Source organism: Marmota marmota, unplaced genomic scaffold (genome assembly GCF_001458135.2).
Source record: "Marmota marmota marmota unplaced genomic scaffold, marMar, whole genome shotgun sequence".
NCBI lineage: Eukaryota > Metazoa > Chordata > Mammalia > Rodentia > Sciuridae > Marmota > Marmota marmota.
Window position 1 is genome coordinate 6,152,289 of NW_025999925.1, and position 27,737 is coordinate 6,180,025.

General features: G+C 34.5%; 1 protein-coding gene across 5 annotated transcripts in view; it reads right to left on the minus strand.

Annotated features, from left to right (window-relative positions):
• The window catches only part of Ap3b1 (adaptor related protein complex 3 subunit beta 1), a 246,829-nt gene extending 219,098 nt beyond the window's left edge, over positions 1 to 27,731 (minus strand). For 3 of the 5 annotated variants that reach the window (XM_015497828.2, XM_048800176.1, XM_048800177.1), the window contains exon 1: positions 27,485 to 27,731. In XM_015497828.2, the coding sequence (XP_015353314.1) occupies positions 27,485 to 27,612 (128 nt within the window). In that variant the 5' untranslated portion in view covers positions 27,613 to 27,731. Of the gene's footprint in view, positions 1 to 13,931; positions 13,996 to 27,484 lie in introns of those variants that run through there. The other 2 variants (XM_048800179.1, XM_048800178.1) reach the window with 2 other exon arrangements.
• Positions 27,732 to 27,737: the final 6 nt, after the last annotated feature.

A 27,737-nucleotide genomic window follows, 5' to 3' on the forward strand; every position in this document is an offset into this window, starting at 1 on the left:
AAGCAACCTGTGGGTTCAATCTCCAGATACTAAAAAAAAAAAAAAACATATACTTGCCATATGACCCACCATTCCTCTCTAAGAGAAAGAATAATACATACACACACAAGGACTTACACAATATCCGAAGTTTTACTTATAACAGTAAGCAACTTGAAACAATGCTCATCACCAAATGTGATTTATCCATACACTGGAAAACTACTCATCAATGAAAAAGAATTAACTACTGATACATACAAGGAGATGGATGAATTCTCAAAATCATCACTTGTGTCAAAGAAGCCAGCCACAAAAGGGCCTGACATAATTCATGTTAACATTCTACTACTCTGTAGAAAGCAGAGATAGGGTGAGAAGAGAAAACTTTTTACTTCAGTTAGGCTGGTGGCACATGCCTATAATCCCAGCTATTCAGATGGCTGAGGCAGGAGGATTTGAAGTTCAAGGTCAGCCTCCGCAACTTAGTGAGACTCTGTCTCAAAAAATAAAAGGGTTGCAAATGTACCTCAGTGATAAAGGACCTCCTGGTTCCATCCCCAGTAGCGGGGGAGGTGGGTGACTTCACAAGATGACATAAATGTTCTGTATCTTTACTGTGGTACAGATTTCACAGGTATACACACCTTTCAAAATTCTTCCAATTCTAACATTTAAGTGGATAATTTATTGTATGGAAACCATATCACCAAAGAGTTGATATTAAAAAATTTTATAGCATTTTAGTCACATTTTTGAATAAGATATTTAGTTCTCTAAAAGAATATATCTATATTTGGGAAGTATATTAGAGATCAAACATTTCATCACTTTTAAATTAAGAATATCAAATTCATGTTTCCAAGAATTTAAATTAGTGGATCTTATTTGGTACACCAAACAAAAAGAAAACTGCCAGGAAGCTAAGCTTATAGTAATATAAACCACCAAATAAAAACTATAATCCCAGCTATTCAGATGGCTAAGGCAGGAGGATTTCAAGTTCAAGGTCAGCCTCAGCAACTTAGTGAGGCTCTGTCTCAAAAAATAAAAGGGTTGCGAATGTACCTCAGTGATATGATAATGTAACTGAGAACTTCCTTCTCAGTTGAAGCTTAAATACAGGCCAGAAGAGCTTCTTTACTCCAAATACATAGCCTTAGCAAACAAACAAAAAAAAAGAAATCTTACTTTACCCTTAAACATTTTGCAACTCTAGCCCTAATATAAGCAGTAATCGCTAAGTATTAAATGGTAAGGTTTGGGGGTATAGCTAGAACACTTGTCTAGCATGTTCAAGGCCCCAGAGTTAAATAAAAATAATTTAAATTTTTTTTCTTAAATAAATGATTGACCCAGGCATTATTATGGGCTAAATTATGTCTTTCCATCCCCAAATTCATATGTTGAACTTCTAACTTCCTAACTCAGAATGGGACTATATTTGGAGACAGAGCCTTTGAAGAGGTAATTCACCTAAAATAAGGATCTAAGGGTGGATCCTAATTCAATATAACTAGTGTTCTTGTAAGAAGAGGAGATTAGGACAGACACACAGAGGAATGTCCCACACAGGGACATAGCAAAAAGATGGCCATCTACAAGCAAGAAAGAGCTTAAGAATAAGCCAAAGTTGCCAACAATCTGATCTTTCAGTCTTCAGAACTGTGAGAAATAAAATCATGAAAAAATAAATTTCCATAGATTAAATCATCCTATCTGTGGTATTTTGTTATGGTAAACTAATGGAGCAGTTAAATATTTCAAATTCTCATTGCAGCTAAAAAAGTTTTTAGAAAACTAAGAACATTTTTTCCAAAAAGAATATAGGCAATAAAGCTGGGCACAGTGGCACCCCTGTAATCCCATCTACTCAGGATTGAGGTAGGAAGATCACAAGTTCGAGGCCAACATCAGAAATTTAGTAAAACCCTGTCTCAAAATAAAAAAATAAAAGGCTAGGGATGTGGCTCAGTGGTAGAGTGTTCCCCAGTACTGAAAAATCAAATTTTTAAAAAGCAATGAAATTTGGGGCTGGGGATGTGGCTCAAGCGGTAACGCGCTCACCTGGCATGCGTGCAGCCCGGGTTCGATCCTCAGCACCACATACAAACAAAGATGTTGTGTCCGCCGAAAACTAAAAACTGAATATTAAAAAATTCTCTCTCTCTCTCTCTCTCAAAAAAAAAATACATCTATGTTTCCCTAAAATTGCAACCACAAATATATAATAGATTCAGCAATATATAAAAACTGTCTCTGAGGATATACAACTACTATTAAAATATTATATATAAATATTCACTATAATAAACTTTACATTCTTTCTTAAAACTTCTCAGGCTCTTTCATATTGCACAGGCAACAGAAAAGGGAGTAAAATTAATGCAAATAATTTTATCTCCTTTTCCTCTAATTTTGCTATTTTCTCTTATTATCTATTGACTGAGTATAATTTTGTAAGTGAAAATCCCAAACCTAAAAGAAACCTTGAAAATCTTATTAAAAGTTAAGAAAGCAAATAAATAAACAAACAAGAAAGCAACTGGATAAGAACTAAACTGAAAAGATACATGGGTGGTGTATATATTTGATCACACTCATACATGCCACAAAGGAAGAAAACAATTTTCTCCTGCCTGTTCCCTTTTCCTTTTCCCCACGAGTATTCCATCATTCTCCTCTACCAGTGTTATCTATAGACAGAAGTGAGCAGTGAAGAAGAATGAAACATCAATTTTTAGGACAGCCCAACCTCTAACCCCAGACATAATCTTATTCATGTCCTAATGGAAACCTAGTTTGTTCCTCTTAAGCCCAAGATGCCAGAGTCCCCTACTCAAACACCTTGGTCCTGACCTGCTCTCTCAAACTAAAAACAAGAAAACAGGATTCTGGTATTAAAGCCAAAGGTTTTGCTCTTCTCATTTAAGAGAAGAGATATTCTTCAACAGCAAAAACAATGTCTTGGGGCTGGGGCTGTAACTCAGTAGCAGAGTACTTGCCTAGCATGTGTGAGGCACTCGGTTCGATCCTTATCATCACATACATACATACATACATACATAAATATTAAAAAACCCAAACATCTTTTATGTTAACACAGGGAAAGAGCTAAGAAACAAGAAACAAGAAGAGAAAACCCTAGGCCTTGCTTCACCCTGATGCAATGTTCAACTTCTCAAAATGTCTGTCACTAAGACCTAAAAAGTTATGATACTTAATTACATATTTCTTCCCAAATTTCTCTCTTCTTATCATCAAAATAGTAAAGATTTGGAAGAGTTAATACCACAATACTTCATTCACCTTCAAAATATCTTCACATCTAACTGGGATATGATATAGCTCAGTTGGTAGGGTGCTTGGCTTGCATGCACAAGGCCCTGGGTTCGATCCCCAGCACCAAAAAAAAAAAAAATCTTCCTTCCAAAATATATTCACTTCTACTGAGTCATTTTAAGTCTACCTTTTTCATATGTGAATTCAAAAATGATCCATTAATATGTATTATTACAAACATCTTAGAAATTTAAAAATTCTTTTTGCTAAACATCAAGATTGAAAATAATGTTGTATCAGCAATATTTTCATAGAGTCAAAACAAATCCTTGCTTCAGAAAAAAAAAGTGGGTTTTTTGATTGATTGTTTTATTTACTTAGTTCTTCATATACCTAGTTACCTGCAGCTGTCTGGCTTTGAGTATTAGGATACCAACTTTATTTTTACGTAAGTGACATCTTGTGGTGTTAAATGGTATAACTTTTCCTTTCATGTTCAAAAAAATGCCTATTTTAAGTTTCAAGGAACAGAGAAAAGTTAAAGCACTTATTATTACCAGGAAAGCCACTCATATTCTAGCACCAAAATAACTAACTATGAAAAGCAAAATTTTACCAGTTACATATAAGAATTTAAGAGGTATTGGGGCTTTTACACAGTATAAATTACCTTTTTTATACATCTAAAATCCACAATTCATTAAACCATTCCACTCCTTTTAAAGGCAATGTAAATCAAGGGAAAAATTAAAACTATGTCACACTATTGCTATTATAAATGCTACTCAAAGCATTCTCTGAGGAAGTTTCATGCAAGAACCCAGAAGTTTGTTGTTTACCAATCCACACACTTTTATTACTGACCTTTTAAGAAATACGTACAGAAATTCAGAGTATGCACATTTAGAAACCTGACAAAACAATCTGACAGTACAATTTTATGCTTATTGAATCAAATACATAAAATTGGACCTTATATTTTCATGTTTTTTTCATTTTATTTTTCTAGTAATTTATTTTTATTGTAGTTTATAGAATTATCCATCCATGACAAGTTGAAAATATTAAAGAAAAAAGGTCCTTCACCAGTTTGAGGCCACTGAACTACATAATCATCTTTTTTCTTTTTCTTTTTTGCAGGGGGCGGAGGGTGAGGATGTCAATTTTATTTAGGTATTACAATAAAATCATTTTTAAGAGTACAATATAGTGAGTTTTCAAATAAGTAGAAAGCCATGTAATCACTACACAACCTTGGTGTGGTACTTTTCATCTCGAAAAGCATGTGCGTGCCCTTTTGCAGTCACTCTCCTTGGTATTTCCTATCCACCTCAAGTACCACTAGATCAACTTTCTATTACTATACTTTGTCTATTCTAGAATTTTATATAAATGAGATCACACAACATTTGGTATCTTGTGTTTGTCTTCTTTCACATAGCATAAGTATGCATTCAGGATGCTACACATATCAATAATACACCATTTTTAATCTAATTATGTTCATCTGCCAAAGTTTATTTATCTAGTCAATAATGAATGTATGTTTGGTTTCTTTCCATTCTTTTGTTACCATGAGTAAAGCTTCTATGGATAATTTTTATATTTTTTAAGTGCCACAAAAACTATATATATTTATGGGGTACCATGTGATGTTTCAATACATGTAACATTTGATACTGTTCAAATCAGAGTAAGCATATCTAGCATATCTATCTCCTCAAACATATATGATTTCTTTGTGGTAAAAACATTAAAAATCCTTTCTTCTGGCTCTTTTGAAATATCCAGTACTTTACTGTTATTACCTAGTCACTCTACCCAGTTACCTTCTTTTTCTCAATTACCAAAAGTTGTGTATCACAGAAAGCAATACCTGAAACTTAAATCCAAAAATGATAGACTGGGAAAAGTGATGCAGAATAGTGACTTTCAACTGGAGGCACATATCCAAAAAGAATGTATCAAGAGCTACAAAGAGGAAAGGGTTGAATCTTTACTAAGCCCTGCTCCAAATTATAAAACTCGGGCACCTCTTTATGCTTTGAGACCCACTCAAACAAAAGATCATACTATGGGCTGGGGATGTGGCTCAAGCGGTAGCGCGCTCGCCTGGCATGCATGCGGCCTGGGTTCGATCCTCAGAACCACATACAAACAAAGATGTTGTGTCCGCCAAAAACTAAAAAATAAATATTAAAAAATTCTCTCTCTCTTAAAAAAAAAAAAAAGATCATACTACTCCAGATGGCACTTTGTAAACATAAATGGATGTGCAGAAAGAAAAAAAGGAAAGCTGAATACAAAAGTCAGGATTTACCTATTTCCCATGCTACATACCAAAGGGATGGGCCTTCATGGTGAGTTTATGTGTACAACATTAAGATTTAATAATGCTTTCAGGTTACTTAGGGCCTACACTTCCCATGGATGACACTTGGAACCTAGAATAGCTTTGGGCACTATGTATTCTGTTAATAAGTACAACATAAAATAAAAACAAAACACATACTCATCCATCTCTTAACTCTCTAAAAGGAAGAACCATAAATTATCCAAGTAAATATGAACATTTCCTACTATACTGCTCACAAGATTGAAAAGTCCATAATGTTATAACCATTTCCTCAACCCTCCATAGTTTTCTTTTTCTCCCTTATGAAAAGTTGCCTCACACAAGACAACAAATTGCCTCTTAATTTAAAAATCCAATATAAAATCTCATGGATACTTTTAGATTATTCCTCCATTCTAATACAATTAACTACTGTTCTTCCACCCTTAAACCTCTTCTCTTAGATTATATAACTCTATTCTCATCTTATTCTCCATGTGTATTTGTGGCACACCAAAAAAGAAAAATTAGGGGAAAAACTTGCTCTCATAGATTTCATTCTAGTAAGTTAAAGAAACAATAAACATAATAAATAAGTAAATTATCAGTCATGAGATTATATGGAAAGAAAATAGAACAGAGGGGGAGAGAATGCAGAAAAAAAAAAAAAAGGAGGAGGCAATCTTAAATAGGGTAGTCAGAGTAAGCCAAAGAGAAGGACATCAGAACAATGTTCTAGTGAGGGAACCTGCAAGTGAGAGAGTTAACAATGCAGATAAGGGAACAATAAAGATAAGAATCCAATAAAATAGAAAGCGAACTACAATAGAAAAAGTCAACTAAACTAAAAGTTGGTGTCAATTAGTTTGTTATAAAGACTCAATGATGGGGCTGGGGATGTGGCTCAAGCAGTAGCGCGCTCGCCTGGCATGCGTGCGGCCCGGGTTCGATCCTCAGGACCACATACAAAACAAAGATGTTGTGTCCGCCGAAAAATAAATATTAAAAAAAAAAAAAAGCTTTATCAAAGACTCAATGAGATCATAAAGCAATTATCACTGGTCCTAGCACGTTTATTTACTAAATACCCTATGTTTCAGGAACTGTTCTGAGGAACTGGTGTCCCTGATCACTTGAAACTTACATTCTAAAAATGAACAGGGGTGGAGGGGATAAAGGGAATGACAGAGGAAAAAGGACAAGGGAAGAAGGGAAAATGGAAAAGAGAAAGAATAGAGAAGAAATATGCAAAGAATTAAAATAGAAAAGGTAAAATAGAATAGAATGATCACAAAAGACCTCCATGAATCTCTGAATGAGGACTCAAAAGAAAGTCTAAAAACAGCCTATAAATGTTCTTAAATAGAATAAATTCTTTACAGGTCCCTAATAGGTACACAATAAATATTAGTTGAAAGAATAAATGAATGCAAGCTGCATACTAAATAAACTCTTTCCTTACAGGGATACAGAAAACCTCTAACTTTCACTGGATTCTCAAAAGCATTCATGACCCTGAAAAAGGTTAAAAATCAGGCATGCATCCTGTATGTACATATACCATGATTATATATATTAAAAACCATCATGGTATACATACATCACAGCAAGTCTCCATAGCTGTCAAGTCCTTTATCAATGCATTTAGCTACTTGGTCTCTTGCTAGGCAGCAGGAACTTTGGAGGGTCTTCTATAATGTAACTACATACCCTTAAAGTTTTATGTTTTTTTTTTTTATAAATTGCTGCACAATTTTTTTTGAGAGAGAGAGAGAATTTTTTTTAATATTTATTTTTAGTTCTCAGCAGACACAACATCTTTATTTGTATGTGGTGCTGAGGATCAAACCATGCCAGGCAAGCGCGCTACCACTTGAGCCACATCCCCAGCCCACCCTTAAAGTTTTAAAGGAAATCTCATAGGGTCACTGATGTAGTTGAGTTGATACAGGCTAAGACAGAAAAACTGTTTGGAATAGGTAAAAAAAAGTTCTTTTTCACTATTTAATAGCACTATAAATCAAAAAATGCCACTTTATATAAGAGACTAAAAGACCAGGGAAGTCTTAGAAGCAATAAAAGAAAAAACTGGCAAATATAAACACAGAAATTCTTTCAAGTTTTTGCATACAAAAAACTGCCAGAAAATGAAATCAAAAGATTTATTTTAGGATTCATAAGATAAAAATGCAAATTCTTTAAAATACAAAGAGCCCTTTACTAATCAGCAAAAACTGATCCATAGAGAAATAAAGGATATTTTAAAAAGTATTTCACTTTTAAAAAAGCCAATAAATATGAAAAAGATGACTTATATACATTCATAATAATAAGAATTCAGTGTAACAGCATTTTACACCTATAAGTTTGACAAATACCATTGGATTTTATAGGACCAGTAAAAAGTAAAGGAAAACAAATTTTAGTACTCTTAATTGGGAGAAACCTGGTGTAATGTATCTGGAAGGTAATTCAATAATATCTATCATAATTTAAAATGCAATAACCTTTGGCTTACGATTCTAAATGCACACAATTATGCAAAACTTTATATCACGGTGTTGCTTATACTTGGCAAAAACTGAAATTAATCAAATGCCCATCAAAGATGGAACAAATTAAATAAAAGGAATAAAAGGAAAAACACAGTTGTTTAAAAGACTGAAACAGTTTCATACAAAAGTATGGAAAGATTTCAAGATAGGGCTGGGGTTTGGGCTCAGTGGTAGAGTGCTCACCTAGGACATGCGAGGCTCTGGGTTCGATACTTAGTGCCACATAAAAATAAATAAATAAATAAAGGTATTATGCCCAACTACAACTAAAAAATAATATATATATATATATATATTTTAAAAAGATTTCAAGATAAATTAAGGGAAAAACAAGAACTTAAGAGGCATGTGGGTGGTGTGGGTGTGTACAGGTATAAAACCCTTCAATTTAAAAAAGAAATTTCTTTAAGAATACACACTATAACTATATAGTTGATTTAGTTACCTGAGGATATGGGAATGGTAGTTATATCCTTTCTATATTTACCACTAACACATCTCATGTTTATTAGTAAGTTACTTGGCCATTTAATAGGGTATTGTTTTCCAGAACTCACAACACTTATTTTTTTACTGTCTTCTATTCATAGAGACAAAAAGTCGTTATGAAATATGTGTGGCTATAATTATTCCCATTTGATAGATAATGAAACTGAGGCACAGAAAAATATAAGGATAACATGTAAGTAGAAAAACTATAAAATGTTTAACAAACTCTAAAATAATACAATTTTTAGTACACCATCATAGCTCTAGAAAACAGCAAAGCAATGAAGTAAACAAGAGTCTTGTTTTGAAATGTAACACACTTCCCATTACCATTCTGGTGTCAACTTTTGCTGTAAGGGTGACTACATCAAAAATATATTTTAAGAACTGTGAATACCTTATAAGAAATATAAAACCCACAACTTATAGTGTCATCCACTTCCTCTCAATCTACAATCCATCCCCAAAAAATATTTTTTTCTTTTAAACCTAAAATTTTTATGTAAAGAAAACTGAAAACTGTAACCATAGTAAACACTGATTCTAATTATTCTCAAAGGTAGTCTAAAACATCTGTGATACACTCCTGCATAAGTCAAAATAAATTTTACTTTCACTGACATTATTTTGACTGTATTTGGTTAACATTATCTCATGTAGATTCATCAGCTCAAAATTAATTAGTATTACAGAATAGTGTATTCCATCCAAACAATTCATCTCTGTTGGCTCACATGCCTCACTGCTACTGGCATGCCACCATAATAATGGGCATGGTGCCACAGGAACAGATGGGCATAAACACAGACATGCCAAAGAGTCAGTTTGTGTATCAAGTTTGAGTATCAGTATTAGATTTTCCTCCAAGAAATTCATAAACTATACTGGAATAAATATAAGTTTTCTACAACTGTTAATAAGATATGCCAACTCGAAGCTAATTAATTTTTAAATTCTTAAAAAGAAAAAAAAAAAACTTTCCAAGCCCACAGAAGGTAAGTCTTCCATCTGATGAGTTTGGATCAGCCTTCTGTGTAGGGAATTGAGGATACCAATATGCAATCTCTATCTTAGATAAGACTTATCCCTAAAGCACTTGAAAATTTAGTAAAAAACTCAGCTTTTAAAGTGACATGGCAATGTTGCAAGATGAAAGATTTCTATAGATTTGATGAACAACAATGTGAATATACTTAATTCCACTGAACTCTGATAATGTTTAAACTCTAAAAATGTTTAAATTACCTCTGACTTCCAGGCACTTAACCACATATTCTCTTTAAACAAAGATTCAACTATCCACTGATCTTGAAAAAAATGCATTACTTTTGTTTATATTTTTAGTTATAGATGGACACAATATTTTTATTTATTTTTTTTAATGTGGTGCTAAGGATAGAACTCAGTGCCTCACTCCTGCTAGGCAAGTGCTCTAATACTGTGCCACAATCCTAGCCCCAATGCGTTATTTTATAATTGTTGACATTGTCAGATAAACAAACTGTAAGAGCTATGTGTTTTTAACTATTATGTACTTTTAATTAGTATTAGCATTTCTACAACATATAGTCATTTATTTTGATCTTAAGTATACTTAAAAGTATCTGTAAAATAATTTTTACTGCCCTCAAAGGTTTGGTAAGCTCAAATATTCAAATGTACCAGACTTCTGGATTTCAAAGACTATGTAAAATTTCACCAAAAATTTTAGCTAATAATATGGGGTTACCCACCTTTTACTTTGCCAAATAAAATTATAACAAAAACTATCCTCTATCATCATTATTTCATAAATGAATATAGGAGTGATGTTTGCATTCCTTTAATTACTCTGCAGTAGCCATTTCTATTCCTTCTCTAGTAAACTGATTGCTCATGCTATTTTGGACTAATGTACTTAGAGATGCTATGTGGTTATTTTGTTTTCCATTCCCAAGTATATTTAAACTGACTTTCTCAATAACCACAAACATATCTCAAGAACTGACTTCTGACAGAATTTGATTAACTATAATGAAAAGTCAAATTACTTATCACAGACAACTATATATTGTTCTCTCATCTCAATTCATTTTCAAATATATACCTACAGACCTGCTCTCTTAACTATAGTCCAACGTCACCAAACAAAATGTACTCCTACCTTCCCAAAGACCCTCTCAGCCCTTTCCCATCTCCACCAGCAGTCCTAACACTCTTCCAGATAAGCTTGAAACCCTCCAGCTTCCCTCACCCAAATCTGGAGAAATTAAGACCTACAGACCCCTCTTTTCTAATGCTGTTCACTTTCCTTCCTCATCATATACACTTAAGACAAAAATATAAACCATGATCATGTTACTTAATAGTCTTTTCTAATACTCTTCTTTATGATTATACATCTCCAGTCTCTTTCTCCAATCTTTCCTCCATTCAATATCTGATGAATCTTTCCAAAACATCACTGCAATAATCATTCGTAATCATCAACTCTTATTCTTAGCACAGAAGTTCAATTTTCTTCATACTTTAACAACTACCTCTTGAATCTCATGTTCCACTGCTCCTAAGAATTCTTTGTCTTTATCCAAACTAGTTTATTCATTGTTGCAGAATATTCTACCTTCAGCCTTGTTTTTTCCCCTACCAAGAAAATCCTTCAATCTTTCCTAATCTTTTTATGTTGAGGCTTCCAACTTCTATAGCAGCTTTAAACTTTCAATGACAACTCCCTTCTTCAAAATTCTGTGCACTCCTTATTCCATTTGACATTGTTAATCTCAACTGAAAAAGTACATGAATATGTTCTGCAAAGTAATACTTGAATATAAGACTCTTTTCAAAGAACAAATATAAAGCCCTAGAGTTCCAAAGGAACAAAAACATGAGGAAATAGCTCCTATGAGTTCAGACAACTTCTCTATTTTGCAAAGTAAGAGACCTTCTAGGCAGTCATACACTTTGGATCATATTGAGTACTTGAAAAAAGGTGAGACAGTAAAAGTATGTATGCATGGAGCCCTATAAAATTTGAAGTAGGAACCATAAAGAATGAACCTAAGAGTATTTGGAGGGGAAAGCAATAGGATATGGCATTAGATGGGTAAAGAGGTCACCCATATAAAAAGATATTTAGCACTAATATGATTCAGTTCTGGCTGAATAACTGGGGCTCATATTCATAACACTAGTGAATAGAAAAATATTTGGTGCAAATAATTAAGCTGACATAGACTGGGTTAACTGAGCCCTGGAGATCTTTAAAGAGTGAGATTTGGGGCTGGGGTTGTGGCTCAGTGGTAGAGTGCTTGCCTCGCACACATGAGGCCCTGGGTTTGATACTCAGCACCACATAAAATAAATAAATAAAAATAAAGAAATTGTGTCCATCTACTAACTAAACAAATATATAAAAAAAAAAAAGAGTGAGATTTGGCTGAGAATATGCACCTCAGTGAGGATTTAGGCAGTGATAAAGTGCTCGTCTAACATGCATAAGGCCCCACCTTCAATCCCAAGCACCACCATGGGTATGGGGTAGTAAGTTTTAAGGAGAAAAAGAGGCTCAAGTCTAGAAACAAAGGTAGATTTGAATAGACAAAATTTATACTTGATTCTCCCACCAAAGTTTAACAAGAAGGACAGAAAACAGAACCAAAATGTTGTTTTAAGACTGGGTAGACTTATGAGTTCTTGAGGAAAATGGGAGGAATGACAGAAAAACACTGAAAATAAAAGTACCACCAGGAATGGTGGTGCATGCCTATAATCCCAGCAACACAGGAGGCTGAGGCAGAAGGAATGCAGTTTCAAGACCAGCCTCAGAAACTTACTTAGACCTTGTCTCAAAAATAAAAACAAATAAGTAAGGTCAGTGGTAGTATGCTGCTCCTGGGTTCAATCCTCAGTACTACAAAAAAAAAAAAAAAGTCAAAAGATGGATGGAGGGGTTATGTCAAAAGAAATAATTGAAATAATTAGTATCCTGATTTCTAAGTTCCTTGGCCTAATCAGCTTTACTGATTCTCTCTTAAAGGCAATTTTCAGCTATTCACTTCCACAGTTATATCCTAAACCTTGTGAATACCCAAAATGACTCAATCCTGAAATACTAAATCCATATAACTTTTTTTGTCAGTCTCTTATCCTTTTAGCACTCTCACTCAATCACTCTAACTACTGCTGGTCCTTTGGCTTCCTACAGATTTCCGGTCCCCTAACTATTTTTTCCTCTATAAATTTCCTACTACTATACTATTTTCCCACTCCAGCTTAGATACCATGTTCAATTAGTACAACATCTTTCTTACCAGTATCCCAAACCTCTTTGCCCAACTGTCATCCACAGCGCCCACCAACCAAAACCTAAGTCCCCTGTAATCCTGAGTTGCTGGGATTACAGGCATGCACCACCACTCCTGGTGGTACTTTTATTTTCAGTGTTTTTCTTTCATTCCTCCCATATGCCCATTTTCTTCACATCTATGCAGGACTGCTGAACACTCCTAGAAAAAAAGATTAAACTGCTGATAATATAAATCAGTAGTCTCCAATCTCAACTAGGCTAGCCCTCAACATCATCTAACAATTCTTCATGGTTTAGTCAACAGAACTTCCCATTGTCTTAGCAGCTACTTCAAACTTCTCCACAAACTTTTATCCCGGCCACCTCCCGCTCCCACTTCCATGAGATGCTCTAACCATTTTTCTCTCTCATTTGTACACTATAAACTTATCAAGCCTCCTTTCTCAGTTGTGCCCTGAATCACCTTCTCCTGTATTTTCCACACCCTTCTTTATTGCCTCCTTCCACTCAGCATTTAAGCATTATCAATAGTCCATCCCTCAAAAAACAGCTTCTTTGTAATAGAAAGGAGATCAGTAGAGAAGAACAAGTGAATCAGGAGATGGGAGAGAAAGGGAAGGCATTGGGGAATGAGTGATTAAACTGTTATGTACATGTATGAATATAGCATAATGAATTCCACTATTATGCATAATCATAAAGCATCAATAACAATAAATTAACTATTTTAAAAAGCGTATAAACTTAAATCTATGGGGTGGAGATGAAATTTCTTAGACTGTCTTTATCCCTACAATTACCATCTTTTCTCCTCCTGAAAGCTAAAGTTCTTTAGATAAGTTGTCTTCTTTTACTCACTTCTTGCCCATGCATCAATCCACTACAATCTTATATCCAAATTTAACATTCTCTGCTACTGCTGTCACCACAACCAGGGTCACCAACAACTGCCTTGTCACTAAACCAATAAACACTTCCCCTCACCTTATTTTACTTGATTACTCACCAGGAATTGGCACTGCAGATTACTTAACTCCTTCCAGAAATTCTCTTTTGATTTCTGTTAAAGCAATATAAATCCTTGTTCTCTTGGGAAAAATGAGAAATGAGCTCCTTCACCAAGAATAGATGGCTTCAGTGGCAGAGTGCTTGCATAGCATGTGTGAGACCCTGGATTCAATCTCCATCACCCAAAAATAAAATAGACTCAGGGTGGGAAGAAGGAAAGAAGAGAAGTTCACTGGATTAGGCAAAACGGAATGAAGGGAAGGGAGAGAGGACTGGAATAGGAAAGACAACAGAATGAATCGGACATAACTTTCCTATGTTCATATATATGAATACACACGACCAATAAAACTCCACACTATACACAACCTCAAGAACGGAATCCTAATTAGAGTAAGTTATACTCCATGTATGTATAGTATGTCAAAAAAAAAACTATAATATCATGTATATGTAAAAAGAACAAATAAAAAATAAATCAAAATAAATATGCTCAGTAGGAAAAAATAAAGTACTTCAAAGCAATAGAATAGCTGTGAGCAAGGCTGAAAATTAAATAAAAAAGTTAAAAATAGATACAGTTTGTTACTGCCTTGCACTATAATCCCTGTTTCCAAATCCTCAATCACCACACAGAAGAATACACTTAGTCCCTATTAAGTCATTTATTTTTATGTGGTCACATAAAAAGACATTTTATATAATTTAGCTGTTTCAAATGCTTGTGAAATATGGTTCAGAAAAACAAGCATAAAATTTAACAATAATATGAAATTTAAAAATATAAAGCAATGGTTAATGTGAAAATCAGCAATGATTCTAAAATCATAATTGCTGAAAATATATTGTACTAAAAGTAAAAGAAATTTTAAAAGACTTCAATTGGCCTTAATAGTTTTACAATGGTAATAATAATGATTCTGTTAAGTATCAGACACTATTAACTGTTTACACGTGTTAAATCTTTTAATCCTCACCATTATTCAGTAAGTGTGGGTACTATTATCATCCTCATCCTCAATTTACAGATATGGAAACCAAGGGCCTATAGTGGCAAAGTAGGCTGTCCGTGTGCTATTAATAAATCTGTGACAAGTTTTCACATGCAGGAAGAGAGCTCCAGACTAAGTGTCCCTAACCATCATGACATACTGCTTCAACAAACCACGATATACCTTTACTTATCTACCATTGTCCTCCTACAGATATAAGAAACAGGTCGGGCCCTTTACCAAATCTTAAATATAATGCAAAAATTGTGTAATTAACTTTAATGGTTTCCCCAAACTGTACTCTCTTCTCAGTCATCTAAGAGAACTCCAATTCTCTCACTCCCCTCAATGTTGACTTCACTAAGATTTTTCAATGGCCTTCTCCTCACAAACCACATACTCTTCGTTCAATGAATTCCAATGTCATCTATCAAATGATAGATGTACCACATCTATCAATCTGACTGCTTTAGGGATGCCAAACCATCAATTCAATTAAAAAATCCAAAACAGAACACAATATTTTCCTTGCTCACACCAAACTTGCTATACCTTATATTTTCAATATCACAGAATAGTATCACCTCATACTTCAATTTTGTCCAATTTTTAAATTTTAAATTTAAATTTAATTCAAAATTGTTGTCCAACTCAAAAACCTAGATACAGCCAGAAAAATCTTTCTAAAACATAAACATTACTATGGTGCTGCACACTTGAAATCCTTAGGTAGCTCCTTACTCTGCAAACCTTCATGACAAAGTACAAATTTCTTAGCATAGTATACAAGGCCATTCACAATACAGATGCTGATTACTCTTAGCCATCTTTTACCAGTCCCTCACTTCTTCTAACTGCTCTGAACTTTTTCCTGTTCTCCAAATAGGCCCTAAATCCTTCCCTATAATCAGCAATGTCCAACAGAATGTTCCATTAATGGAAAGATTATTTATCTATGCCATCCAATATAGTAACTGCTAGTTACAATAAACCCATGAAATGTAGCTAGTCTGAGAAACTGAATTTTTATTTTAATTAAATTTAATTTCAATAGTTACATTTGGCTACTGGCTACTGTACTGAAATAGGACAGCTCCAAACGTTTGTACATGTTATTCCCTCTGCCAGGTGCAGATGGGTACATGTGGAAAGTCCTCATTAGTTACCATCTAACATCAGTAGTATTCATTCTTTTTTGTATTCTCTTTGTTTATGTAGTTAATAATTAATAAGGTTCATTATATACATTATTTAAAACCTTTAGCTAAAACCTCATTTGAATACCACTGTTGTTTAACTTTCCTCATAGTTTAATGTTTCTCCCAAGATAGTAGCTTAATTATAATTTTTCCTAAAAGGACTACCACTTTAAGAAATGAACAGGTGCCATATATTAGTAAGTGAAAAGACCAAATTACAATGTCATATTACACTACAAAAGTAACTTTGCTTTTAAAAAAAATTACAGATACTGTATAGATACAGTCATGTACTGTGTAATGCATGACATTTTAGTCAATGATGATGGACCCTGTATGATAGGGATCCATCCATAAAATTATATCACAGGGCCGGGGTTATGGCTCAGCAGTAGAGCGCTTGCCTAGCATGTATGAGGCACTGGGTTCAATCCCTGGCACCACATAAAAATAAATAAAATAAAGGTTTTGTGTCTATCTACAACTAAAAAAAAAAAAAAACTTTAATTTAAAAAAAGGTTATATTGCCCAGTGATGTCATAGCATCTTAGTTTAAGTACACCCTATGATATTTGCACAAGTACATTTCTCAAAACACATCACCATCATTATTTATGATTATACATGGAAAAAAAAAGATGAAAAGATCTGTATCATTTTAACGGAGTCCCTCTCAGAGAGATGGCTGGTTATTTTATGGCTAATCTGTATTTGCTAAATATTCTATAAGGAAAGAGGATATTATTCTAGTGATTCTCCTTCTCTCTTTATTGCATCATTAATTTTTCTTCCTCTATATCAATTTCTCCCATCTGAAAAAAAAATCATTTGACTTCCAGGTACAGCTCCGGGTACAGCTCGATTTCTTTGCTCACTATACTAGAACACATACCAACTACAATTCCTTTTTTTCTTTCTCTCTTGAATCCACTCATCAGGATTTCAGCCCCACATTGCACCTAAAATGCTTGTCAAGGTTAGGGAGTCTAGTCTTCCACATTGACAAATCTAAAACTCACTTCTCAATAATCATCTCATTTGACCAAATAGGGTTAGGGTTAGGGTAAGGGTAAAGATTAAACAGCAGAATACAAAAGACAGGGACTAAACAGAAAACAGGTAGTAAAATGAAAGACCTGAATCTAATGATGTCAATAATTACTTTAAATAGAAGTAATTTTGATGTTCATGATTAAAAGAGATCTTCAGATTGGATGAAAATATCAAGGTACAACTGTATGTTCCCTAAAAGAAATTCAACATAAAGGCTTAAATTGTAAGGGTAGAAAAATATATACCATGAAAACATAAAAAAAATGCTTTAGTGACTATTCAGAGAAAGTAAACTTTTGAAAAAATAATATGATAAGGATAGGACGAACCTTATGTAACATTAAGGATCATATCTCAAAAAAATGCTCTTAAATGTGCATGACAACATGGCCTTAGAAATGAGGCAAATATAAAACAACAACAGCACAAACCTGTTAAAACTGAAAGGAAGGCTAGACCAATGCATAATTGGAAAGTTCGTTATTGTTTTCTTAAAAATCAGTAGAATAATGAGATGGAAAACCAGTGAGGATATTGAAGACTGGAATAATATCAGCTAATATGACCTAGTTGACATTTATAGAACACTTAACCAACAAGAGCCATATACACATTCTTTTAACATGCAGGATAGACAATGTTCAGGCCGTATCATCAGTCTAAACATTATTACCCTAACCCTCATCTGACCCAATCACTCCAGGAAAGCCCCAGAGCTTCATACTCTTGACCATTCCTCTTTCTACATTCACCCTCTTAGTATCTCATCCCATCTCACAGTATTTACTACCATCTACAACCTAATGACTTCCAAATTTATATCTCTACCCTTACTCCTCCCATAAACTCCACACTCCCATAAGCTACTGCCTATTTAAATCTCTACTTGGATGCCTAAAACCATTTCAAACTTAACCTGCCCAATCTCCTGGTCCCCTTCTCTCTTTAAAAAAAAAAAAAAAAAAAAAAAAAAGTCTTTGTATAATCTTCATTTTAGTAAATAGCAATTACAAACTTCCAGCTATACAGAACACTGTCCATCCTTGATATCTATTCTCTTGAACATATATCATATCTAAATCATCGGCAAATCTTGTTAGTTCTACCTTCAATACATACCTAGAATTCAACCACTTCTATCCAGTACCATCAATCTGATCCAGCCATTGTCTTCTCTTCTCTATGCTTCGGCACCAGTCTCCTTGCTGGTCTCCCTGCCTCAGATCTGCAGTCTACTCCTAGTTCAGGAGGCTAAGTAGTCCTTTTAAAAGGTAAATTGGGTCATATCACTTCTCTCCTCAAACTCTCCAATGAAACCCCTTCTCACTAAGGGTAAAATCAAAGTCCTTACACTGATTTATAAGGCCTACACAATCTGGTCCCACCCCACCCCTACCTCTCTGACCTCATATTCTATCAATGTTCCACTCTTTGTTTATTCCAGCCACACTGGTGTCTTTGTGGGTCTTCACACAGGTCAGAAATTCTCCTGCCTCAGGGCCTAAGCACTTGCTATTCGTCCTCAATGGACACTCTTCCTCAGACATTTACATGTCACTCCCTTATCTCCATTATCAAGCTCTCAAGGGTATTTCTCTATACTATTGCAAACTCCAACCCAACCTCCACCATGCCTATCTTACTTCCCCTTCCCCGCATCTCTAGCATTTTATTTTTCTCCACAGCATTTCTTATCATTGAAGGCCCATATATTGATTTATTTATTGCCTGTCTTCATCATACTAGAAAATAAACTCCAGGAAAGCAGCTTTCCACTAATTAGTCCCCACCATCAAGAACAGTGCCTACACCTGGCACAGTGGTGCATGCCTACAATCCCAGCTACTCAGGAGGCTGAGGTAGAAGAATCGCATGTTCCAGACCAGCCTGGGCAACTTGGCCAAACCATCTCTTAAAATAAAATGAAAAGGGCTGACGAATGGTTCACTGGTAGAATGCTTGCCTAACATCCATATGATCCTGGGTTCAATCCCCAGTATTGGGAGGAAGGACAGGGGATGGGGAAGAGGCAGTGCCTACCATGTAGAAGGCATTTCTATTTGTTGAATTAATTACTTGTATAATATTTAAAGTTTCTGAAATATATATGGCATACAATTGGCAATTAATAGTTACTGATCACATTTTAAATGCCCATTCTGCTTAAAACTCTCCAACAGCTTCACTTCTCAGAGCAAAATAAAAAATCCTTACAAGGCCATACATAATCTGGCCCCCACCTTCCTCTCTGCTCCTGACCTCTCTGCCCTCATATTCTAATTTCCTCCCCATCCTTCATGACCATATTCTTAATCTAGGTTTTAAGAAACTTGGAGAAAGGCCATTAAAAAAGAAAGCTAGGTGATGCATATATAGTTCTGCCAAGCCATGATTGTGGAACCAGCCATATTCTCAGTTTCTTGTCCAGCTGCCAAGCCAGCTCACTCGACTGAAGGATTAGACACTAGCCTTCAATTAGGGCATTGGATATTATCAGTTATACAAATAATCAGCCCATAAATGAACAGACACTGACTATAAATTGTTCCTTTTTATAGATCTATGAACTCTTTCCATCTGATATGCTAAAGTCTTCCCTAAATACACAACCAACATTATTCATAATATGAAATACAGGAAAATTATTTCCTTCCTGATTATTCTACTTTGGTGTCTTTACTTTAAATTTTGAATTTGGACTGCAGGCAATTTGTTTTTATCAGTAGTTCATTTATATACACAAGTGTAATACTGTCAAATTATTTCACTATAATACATTTGTCATCCTATGAGAGTTTGCAACTTTACTGCAGTAAAAAAGAACATTTCAACAAACCATCTGTCTGCTTTTTTGCTTTAATCACCAACTCTAGTAATGTTGCTCCAAATTTTAAATTTTTAAAAATAACATAGTATTTCACATCTTGTAATTTAATTGCAAGGATGGAAACTTAAGCATTTCAAATTTCCAGAAATTTCAGTCATCTTAAAAATATCATACATCAATGGATGAATATTTTCTTGGCTGAATATTTAAACAAACTGTAAAGTAAGAACTGACTTTCCTCAAAGAGGAAATGCAAGCAAAGCAAAATAAAATGAAACATTCTGAAAAACAGAACTCTGCTTATAGGCATACTTCATCAAATAAATAGTAAAATCTTATTTAATGTGATGTTTATTTCAAGGATTGAATAGTCTTATAAATGGAATTAGGACTGAAATGACAATCCTAAATCATCTACTTAAGAATGCACTATGGATACCAGTATACCGTTTTTTCTTTTATTAGCAGCTTTCTTGGAACAAATGTTGACATTTACTTAGTAAAAGATCAAGAAAACATTAAATTGCTTAATATACAATGACACCTCTGTAGATTAAAAGGTAGGATCCAAGTTAAACATACAGCAAGCAAACAGGATGTGTAGACCTAGATCTAGTAAACATAAACTTCAAAGAGCTAAACAATTAATAAGCAGACCAGTTACCAAAACTGGAGTTATTAGAACTCAAGGGATTTAAATCTTTGAAATTTAGATGATCATACATACAACAGTATCTTCAGAAATCAATGGTGGCGTGTATTTTCATACCTTCAACCCTGGATAGCTGAGCACAAGAAAAAGGAACTCATTCACCTGTGCTTTTTCATAGCATGCTTATAACTTCTGGACCTGTATCCAATTAGCGGCAGGATGGTAGTATATCATCATACAACAGGAATACCAAACTAGGTTTTCCTTCTGTACCAAACAGGTTTACTGCCATTGAATCAGTCTTGTTTCGTTTTTTGTTGTTATTTGTTTGTTAACTTTTGGAGATGCTGGGGATTAAAACCAGGGCCTTGTGCATGCTAAACACAAGCTCTTCCCCTGAACTATAACCCCAGCCTTCAATTTTTAACAACACTGGCCTAGACAGTTAATGTGCTGGAATACGAACAAGGAATGAAGTCAGAGGACCTAAAAATATTGGTTAAACAAAATTATGAACCAAATACTTTCCTAGTCACCTTCATATAAATTATACCATTTAATATAAAGATAATGTGTGAAAGAGATATTTCTCTACATGAATATTCAGCAAATTTTCATTAACTAGATAACCTTAAAAAAACAGAATAACTCAATGAGGTGAAGGCATCAATGAAAAATACTAAGTTAAAAAAAAACTGAACAACTTGAAACAACAAAGAAATGTTAAATGAGAAAATAGCAATATGGGGTCCTAATTAAAATTAAATATCAATTAAAAATGGGGGGGGGGGCAATCACACACAAAAATTTTAGAACCTCATCATGAGACACAATGACTCTTTGAAGTATGTCAAAAATAATGCATTACTATAAGTACTGACACCTGAAATTATTTTATCTTTATTGTGAATAAAGAATATTCAAAGAACATCCTCTAAATGGGTTAATGTCAGTTAGCTGCATTTCTATATGCCTTCTTTCTTATTTAATCTTTTTTTTTTAGTTGTAGATGAACATAACACCTTTATTTTATTTATTTTTATGTGGTGCTTAGGATTGAACCTAGTTCCTCACACATGGTAGGCAAGCACTCTGCCATTGAGCTATAACCCCAGCCCCCTGTATGCCTTCTTGAAAGATAAAGTAGTAGAGTTGCTATAATTGTATACAAACGACACACACATGTACTGGACTGGACTCCACTGAGAAACTAAAGGCTAATGGTAATAAAGGAATTTTCAAGGCTGATATTGTAAAGTTGATAATAAATTAAATTTCGGTTTAAAAATGTTAGACTGGGGACTGGGGTTATGGCTCAGTGGTAGAGTGCTTGCCTCCCACATACAAGACCCTGGGTTCGATTCTCAGCACCGCATAAAAATAAATAAATAAATAAATAAAGTTTTTAAAAAATGTTAGACTGATATAATGTATCTACTACAGGAAAACATACAGCTCTTTGTGTCTAAACCAGATATGTATATCAAAACAAATGAAAACTCCACTCCAATTTCAGCATGGAATAAAAATGCTACTTTATAAGGTGTTTCAGAAGCACTGCATTGCTAAGTAACTGTTTGCTAATCTTTTTATTGTTAGACCCAAGAGCCTCTTTTAGCCTTCATTCTATTTACCTTCATTTTTTACAATTCCTAACACAACTGATCATTTCCTCCTAAATTTCCTGTTAGCTTCTCCTTTTTTACTTTTTTATCTTTTTCAATGCCTTCTTTTGACTTCCTAACCCTCTGAACACTGGCTCTTTCCTAGTTCTTCCATTCAAGTTACATGGGTTTTATCTAGACTATTTTATCTTCTAGCAAGTTCTCCCTGGTGAGTGAATCCATTCCCATGCTTTAATTCTTACCTGCTATCCTAAATATCAAGCTCTAAATCTCTATTTCATTTGAACTTGCACTTTCTTTTGCAACTCTCCTAGTTTCAACATCATTTTCCTCCATGTGGAAAAGTCTTCTTAGCTTTAGTATCTAAAATATTACCCCCTCAGTGAAATTTCCTCAACTTTCCCATATAGTTAAAAATATTCTAGTTTAGAAATCCTCTCCAAGTAGGCAAGTATTATCAGACCCTTTCTAGAAATTAAAAAAAAAAAAAAAAAAAAAACCAGACTGAGGAAATTAAGCAAACTGAACAAGGAAACATTACTATAAGTGGAAAACATTACCTTAAATCTAGATCTTCTGATCCTAGGTCCAATACTCTACTACAACAAGATATTCTCAAAACATTTATCACAAGGGCTGGGCTTATGGCTCAGTGGTAGAGCACTTGCCTCACATGTGTGAGGCATTAGGTTTGATCCTCAGCACCACATAAAAATAAATAAATAAAATAAAGGTCTTATGTCCATCTACAACTAAAAATATTTTTGGAAAAAAAATATTTATCACAAGATTTACAAAATTGGACACACTGGCATTAGGTGCCTTACATATTTATAATCATTGTGTCTTCTTGTTGAATTGAGCAGGCAGAGGAAAGCTGGATAATGATTACCAAAACACAGGTAAGAGGGAGTTAAGTTCTTAGTGTTCCCCAGCATGGTGAGTTGATTATAGTTCACAATAAACTATTATATACTTTATAAAGAACTAGAAGAGAGAAGCTTGATGACTCAAACATAAAAAAATGATAAGGAGATGGAAATGGTAATTAAATGACCTGATCAGTACATGTTTTGAAACGTCATACTATATCCCACATGTATTTACAATTATTACATGTTTATCAAAAAAATTAAATAATGCCTTAAACTTTTAAAATGAGTTAAATAGGGCTACAGTTGTGGCTCAGTTCCTGGCACATATGAGGCACTGGGTTCAATCCTCAGCACCACATAAAACTAAATAAATAAAATAAAGGTATTGTGTCCATTTATAACTAAAAAAAATTTTTTTAAATGAGTTAAAAAGAGAAATTCAGTAATATTATTGCTAAGAAAACTGATTAGACTCATCTGTTTCTTTCCAGAAATTATTTCCTAATTAAATGTTTAATTCAGAAAAAATTAAAACTATCTTTTTAAATTATACACATACTCCCAAATGGGTTAAGATAAAAGAGGTTCTTCTTTTATGATAGAGAAGGAAAATAACTTGGGAAAAACTAAAAGAAATAAAAGTTTAGAACATTCTAAAAAGAAAGGAATATGAAAAGTTAGTTCATCACATTTAAATTGAAGAAATTATAAAATCTCAAGCCAATAAACTAACACATTTAAAATGAGGAAGTAAGCCAATAATCTAATACATGGAGTTAATTAACCAATAAATGATGTATGAGATCTGTTTTCATAAACTCTTCTAATTCTCCTAATTCTAGTTTTTTTTAAAGGTAGAAAAGATAAATAACACTGGTAAATAAAATTATAATCAGAAAATAAATTAGCCAGATGTAGTAGCACATGCCTGTAATCCCAAGCATCTCGGGAGGCTAAGGCAGGAGGAATGCAAGTTCAAAGCCAGCCTCAGCAACTCAGCAAGGCCCTAAGCAACTTGGCAAGTCCCTATCTGAAAATGAAAAATTTTAAAAAGAGCTGTGGATGTGGCTCAGTGGTTAAGCACCCCGGGTTTAATTCTAGGTACCCACCCACCCAACACACACACACACAAAAAAAAAAAAAAAAAATCATTAATACTGTGACTAGGAAGTGACCAGGCATTGTTGAAATAGTTAGTGAAAGAACAATTAAGCCAAAGAGCACAACAATAGAGGGAGTTCTGGAGTGGGAACATCTACATTTTACAGCCACGGTAGAAAAGACTTGTTCAAGAGATTCATCAATGGTAGCTGAACACAGCAGTGAAGAATTTAAAAAGAAGCAAGATATCTGTATGGTCTCAAAATATCTTCCCACAAAGAAACTTGGGGAAAAACTAGTAATGATACTGTAGAAAAAATGGATGTGTCCTTGACTGGGAAAATTAACAGCAGGAAGATAGGTGTCCTGTGTCTCCAGCTACAATAGTTTGAAACCACCTGTGGTAGAATTTCAACTAGAGGCATACAACTTATATCTAAATGTGGGAAGCACCAGCAAACCCAAATTGACTCACATGCTATAAAATAATAGCTTGTATTCTTTAACATATCAAGATCATGAGAGGCAAAGAAAGGCTAAGGAAATAGTCCATACTAAGGGAGATTAAGATCTTTACAACTAATGAGATATAATTTTGGACTGGATTCTATACTAAAGGAAAAAATACAAAAAAAAAATAAAGACTTTGTTGGAACAAATGACAAAACTGGATTACATATTATAATTTGTACTGATGTTAAATTTCCTGAATATATTAGTGCCAAGGGTATGTGAGAATATTCTTATTCTTAAAAAAAATACGCACTGTAAAGTTCTAAGGGTAAAGCAACATGAACTACAATTCTGCAATGATTCAGAAGAAAATAAGAATGTATGTGTTTGTGTGCATGTGCAGGGAAAAAGAGAGGAAGGAAGAGAAAAACAGAAGTATAGCAAATTTTTAAAATTTGTTGACTTTCCATGAAGAGTAGTTTTCTATACTATAATTGCAACTTTTTTAAAAACTTGAAACTACTTCAAAGTAATACATTAAAAACTAGAGCACATAACACAGTTTTGCTTACATAAATTTTGTCATTTGATTTTTGAATGAGAAGTAGTATCATTAATTTTATAAATGAGAATTATGTAAGTTCAAGAGAGACAAAGTGATCACTTCCAGAACAGGAGTCTCCTTGTTTCTTGTATAACTCCATTAGATTGCAGCTCAATGGCCAAATGTTTCTAATTCCTGGAAGATTAAGGTTATACAGCTATTGTAAATTTTAAACTTTTTATTAATTTTTTTATTGATATGACAGTGGAATGCATTACAATTCATATTATACATATAGAGCATATTTCTGGTTGTATACAAAGTATATTCACACCAGTTCATGTCTTCATACATGTACTTTGGCTAGTAATATCCATCACATTCCACCATCAATAAATTTGCATTCCCTAATAAAAGCACCATAAAGTTCATGTAGTTAGCATATCCAAGCACTTGAGAGAACCGGCTTAGATTAGAATGTCTGGGTTCAAATTCAGGGAACTCTGTGATCTTGGACAAATTAACCATTGTGCTCCAATTTCCTCATTTGTAAAGTAGAATCAGAGAAGTATCTGGTAACTGCCCACAAGGTTGTTAAAAAGACTGAAGATCTGGGATGTAGTTCAGTTGCAGAACACATGCATTTGCGAGTCCCTGGGTTCAATCTCCAGCACCACAAAAGAAAAAAAGAAGATTGACTATGATAATAAATGTTCAGAGGTGTGTACAACAAACACTCAATGTCAGCTCTTTTTATTTCAAATCCAATCTCATCAGCACTGGTCAAAGCCATGCATTCTTTTCAAATCAGGCCCAAATCTGACAAAATCTAAAAGAAAAACTTCTGAGATATTGACAAACCATAAAACTAAACTAATTATAAGCAAATCACATGCAAAATAGACCAATGCGGATTGACAGGTTAATTTAGCAGTTGAAACATTTTGTTAGTAGAAATGTACACTTACAATAAGCTCCTTGTTATATTAATTGCTAAACATCTAACTGCACAGAATGAAAAATGAAATGAGTTATATTACTTTTAAACTTTTCTAGCCTGAGAATAATGAAAAACTAAAAAAAAGACTAAATTTTATATACTTTATATAATAAGATTTCAGCCATCTTAATGCAGTCAAAATTTAATCCCAATTTCAACTGCCTACACTTCCCAGAGTACCTTTTCTTTTCTTTTTTTTTTTTTTTTTTGTGTGTGTGTGTGATGCTGGGGATTAAACCCAGGGCCTTGCGCATGCAAGGCAAGCACTCTACCAACTGAGCTATATCCCCAGCCCCTGTATCTAATCTTTAGTTAAAATTTAAGTTAAATTTTAATCATACCCTTCTGACGCCTGCAAAGCTACCAACACAGCTACTTTACCTTCATTTAGCATTCCAGTGACAACCTACTATGTGACCATATTGTTTAGTACTGAGAGATTAAAAATAAGAAAAAATGTATAAGAAATTACAAAAAGATCTAAACAAATTTAGGGGAGGGGAGGTTCACTCCTGGGTCCTACTTAAAATGAACTTAGTTAGGTTTTTGCAGAACCAAGTGTACATTGTTTAGTGTTCGTAAATTCACATTTTTTTTATTTTAGGATTTGTTCACTATAACAGTCTTCTTAAACATCCTGTACTCACAATCTTATTTTGTTTTGGAATAGAGTTTTTTCATCTGTGGTGCAAAAGATAGTGGTGGTCTTAATCAGTTTGCACAATGATAAAAGAGCTTAAAATCACCTCTTTGCCCCTTACATTCCACGGTCACGGAATACTTTCTCATAAGCAATACTCCCACTCCCTCTCTCAGTCCTCCGCTCTCTTCATCCTAAATAAGCGACTTTTTCGAGGTCAGATCCTACAGACATTAAATTAAGTACAAGTTCAAAATTCAGACTTCCATGACCCTGCGGAAACCAACTCAGCGGTTCTGGGGGTGTGATCCACACTCATCAACTGGTGGGTTTTGTTTTTTTGTTTGTTTGTTTGTTTGTTTGTTTCACTGAAGTTTGAAAACTAGCGGACACGCCCACACCCACGCACCCCAATTGCCCCAACATCTCCCACCACCCCAACTGACCCAAGCCCACCCACCAACAGGAAACATTCCCGACCTGGTCTCCGGGAGACCCCGGCCCTCTCCAGGTAACCAGAGCCAGGTACCCGCTCCTCCAGGGCGCTGGGTTCCTCCACCCTGCCCCTGTACCCCAACCTTTCTCCTCACTTCTTCAAATCGCTGCTAAAGAGGCCGAAGGCGCCGGAGGGGGAAATGGTTGAGGTCGCCTCCTGACCCAGCTCCGCCGTTTCCCCTCCTCCGGATTGCTCAGTGTACGCAAAACTGTTGCTGGACATTGCCGCGGTGCTGGCGGGCGTCGGGTTGGTCCTGCCGGGGGTTCTCTCCGAAGGGCTCCAGTACCGAGGACACGGAACAAAACTAGTTCTCGTGCGGAGGGGCGCGCGCAGGCGCTTCCGGGCTC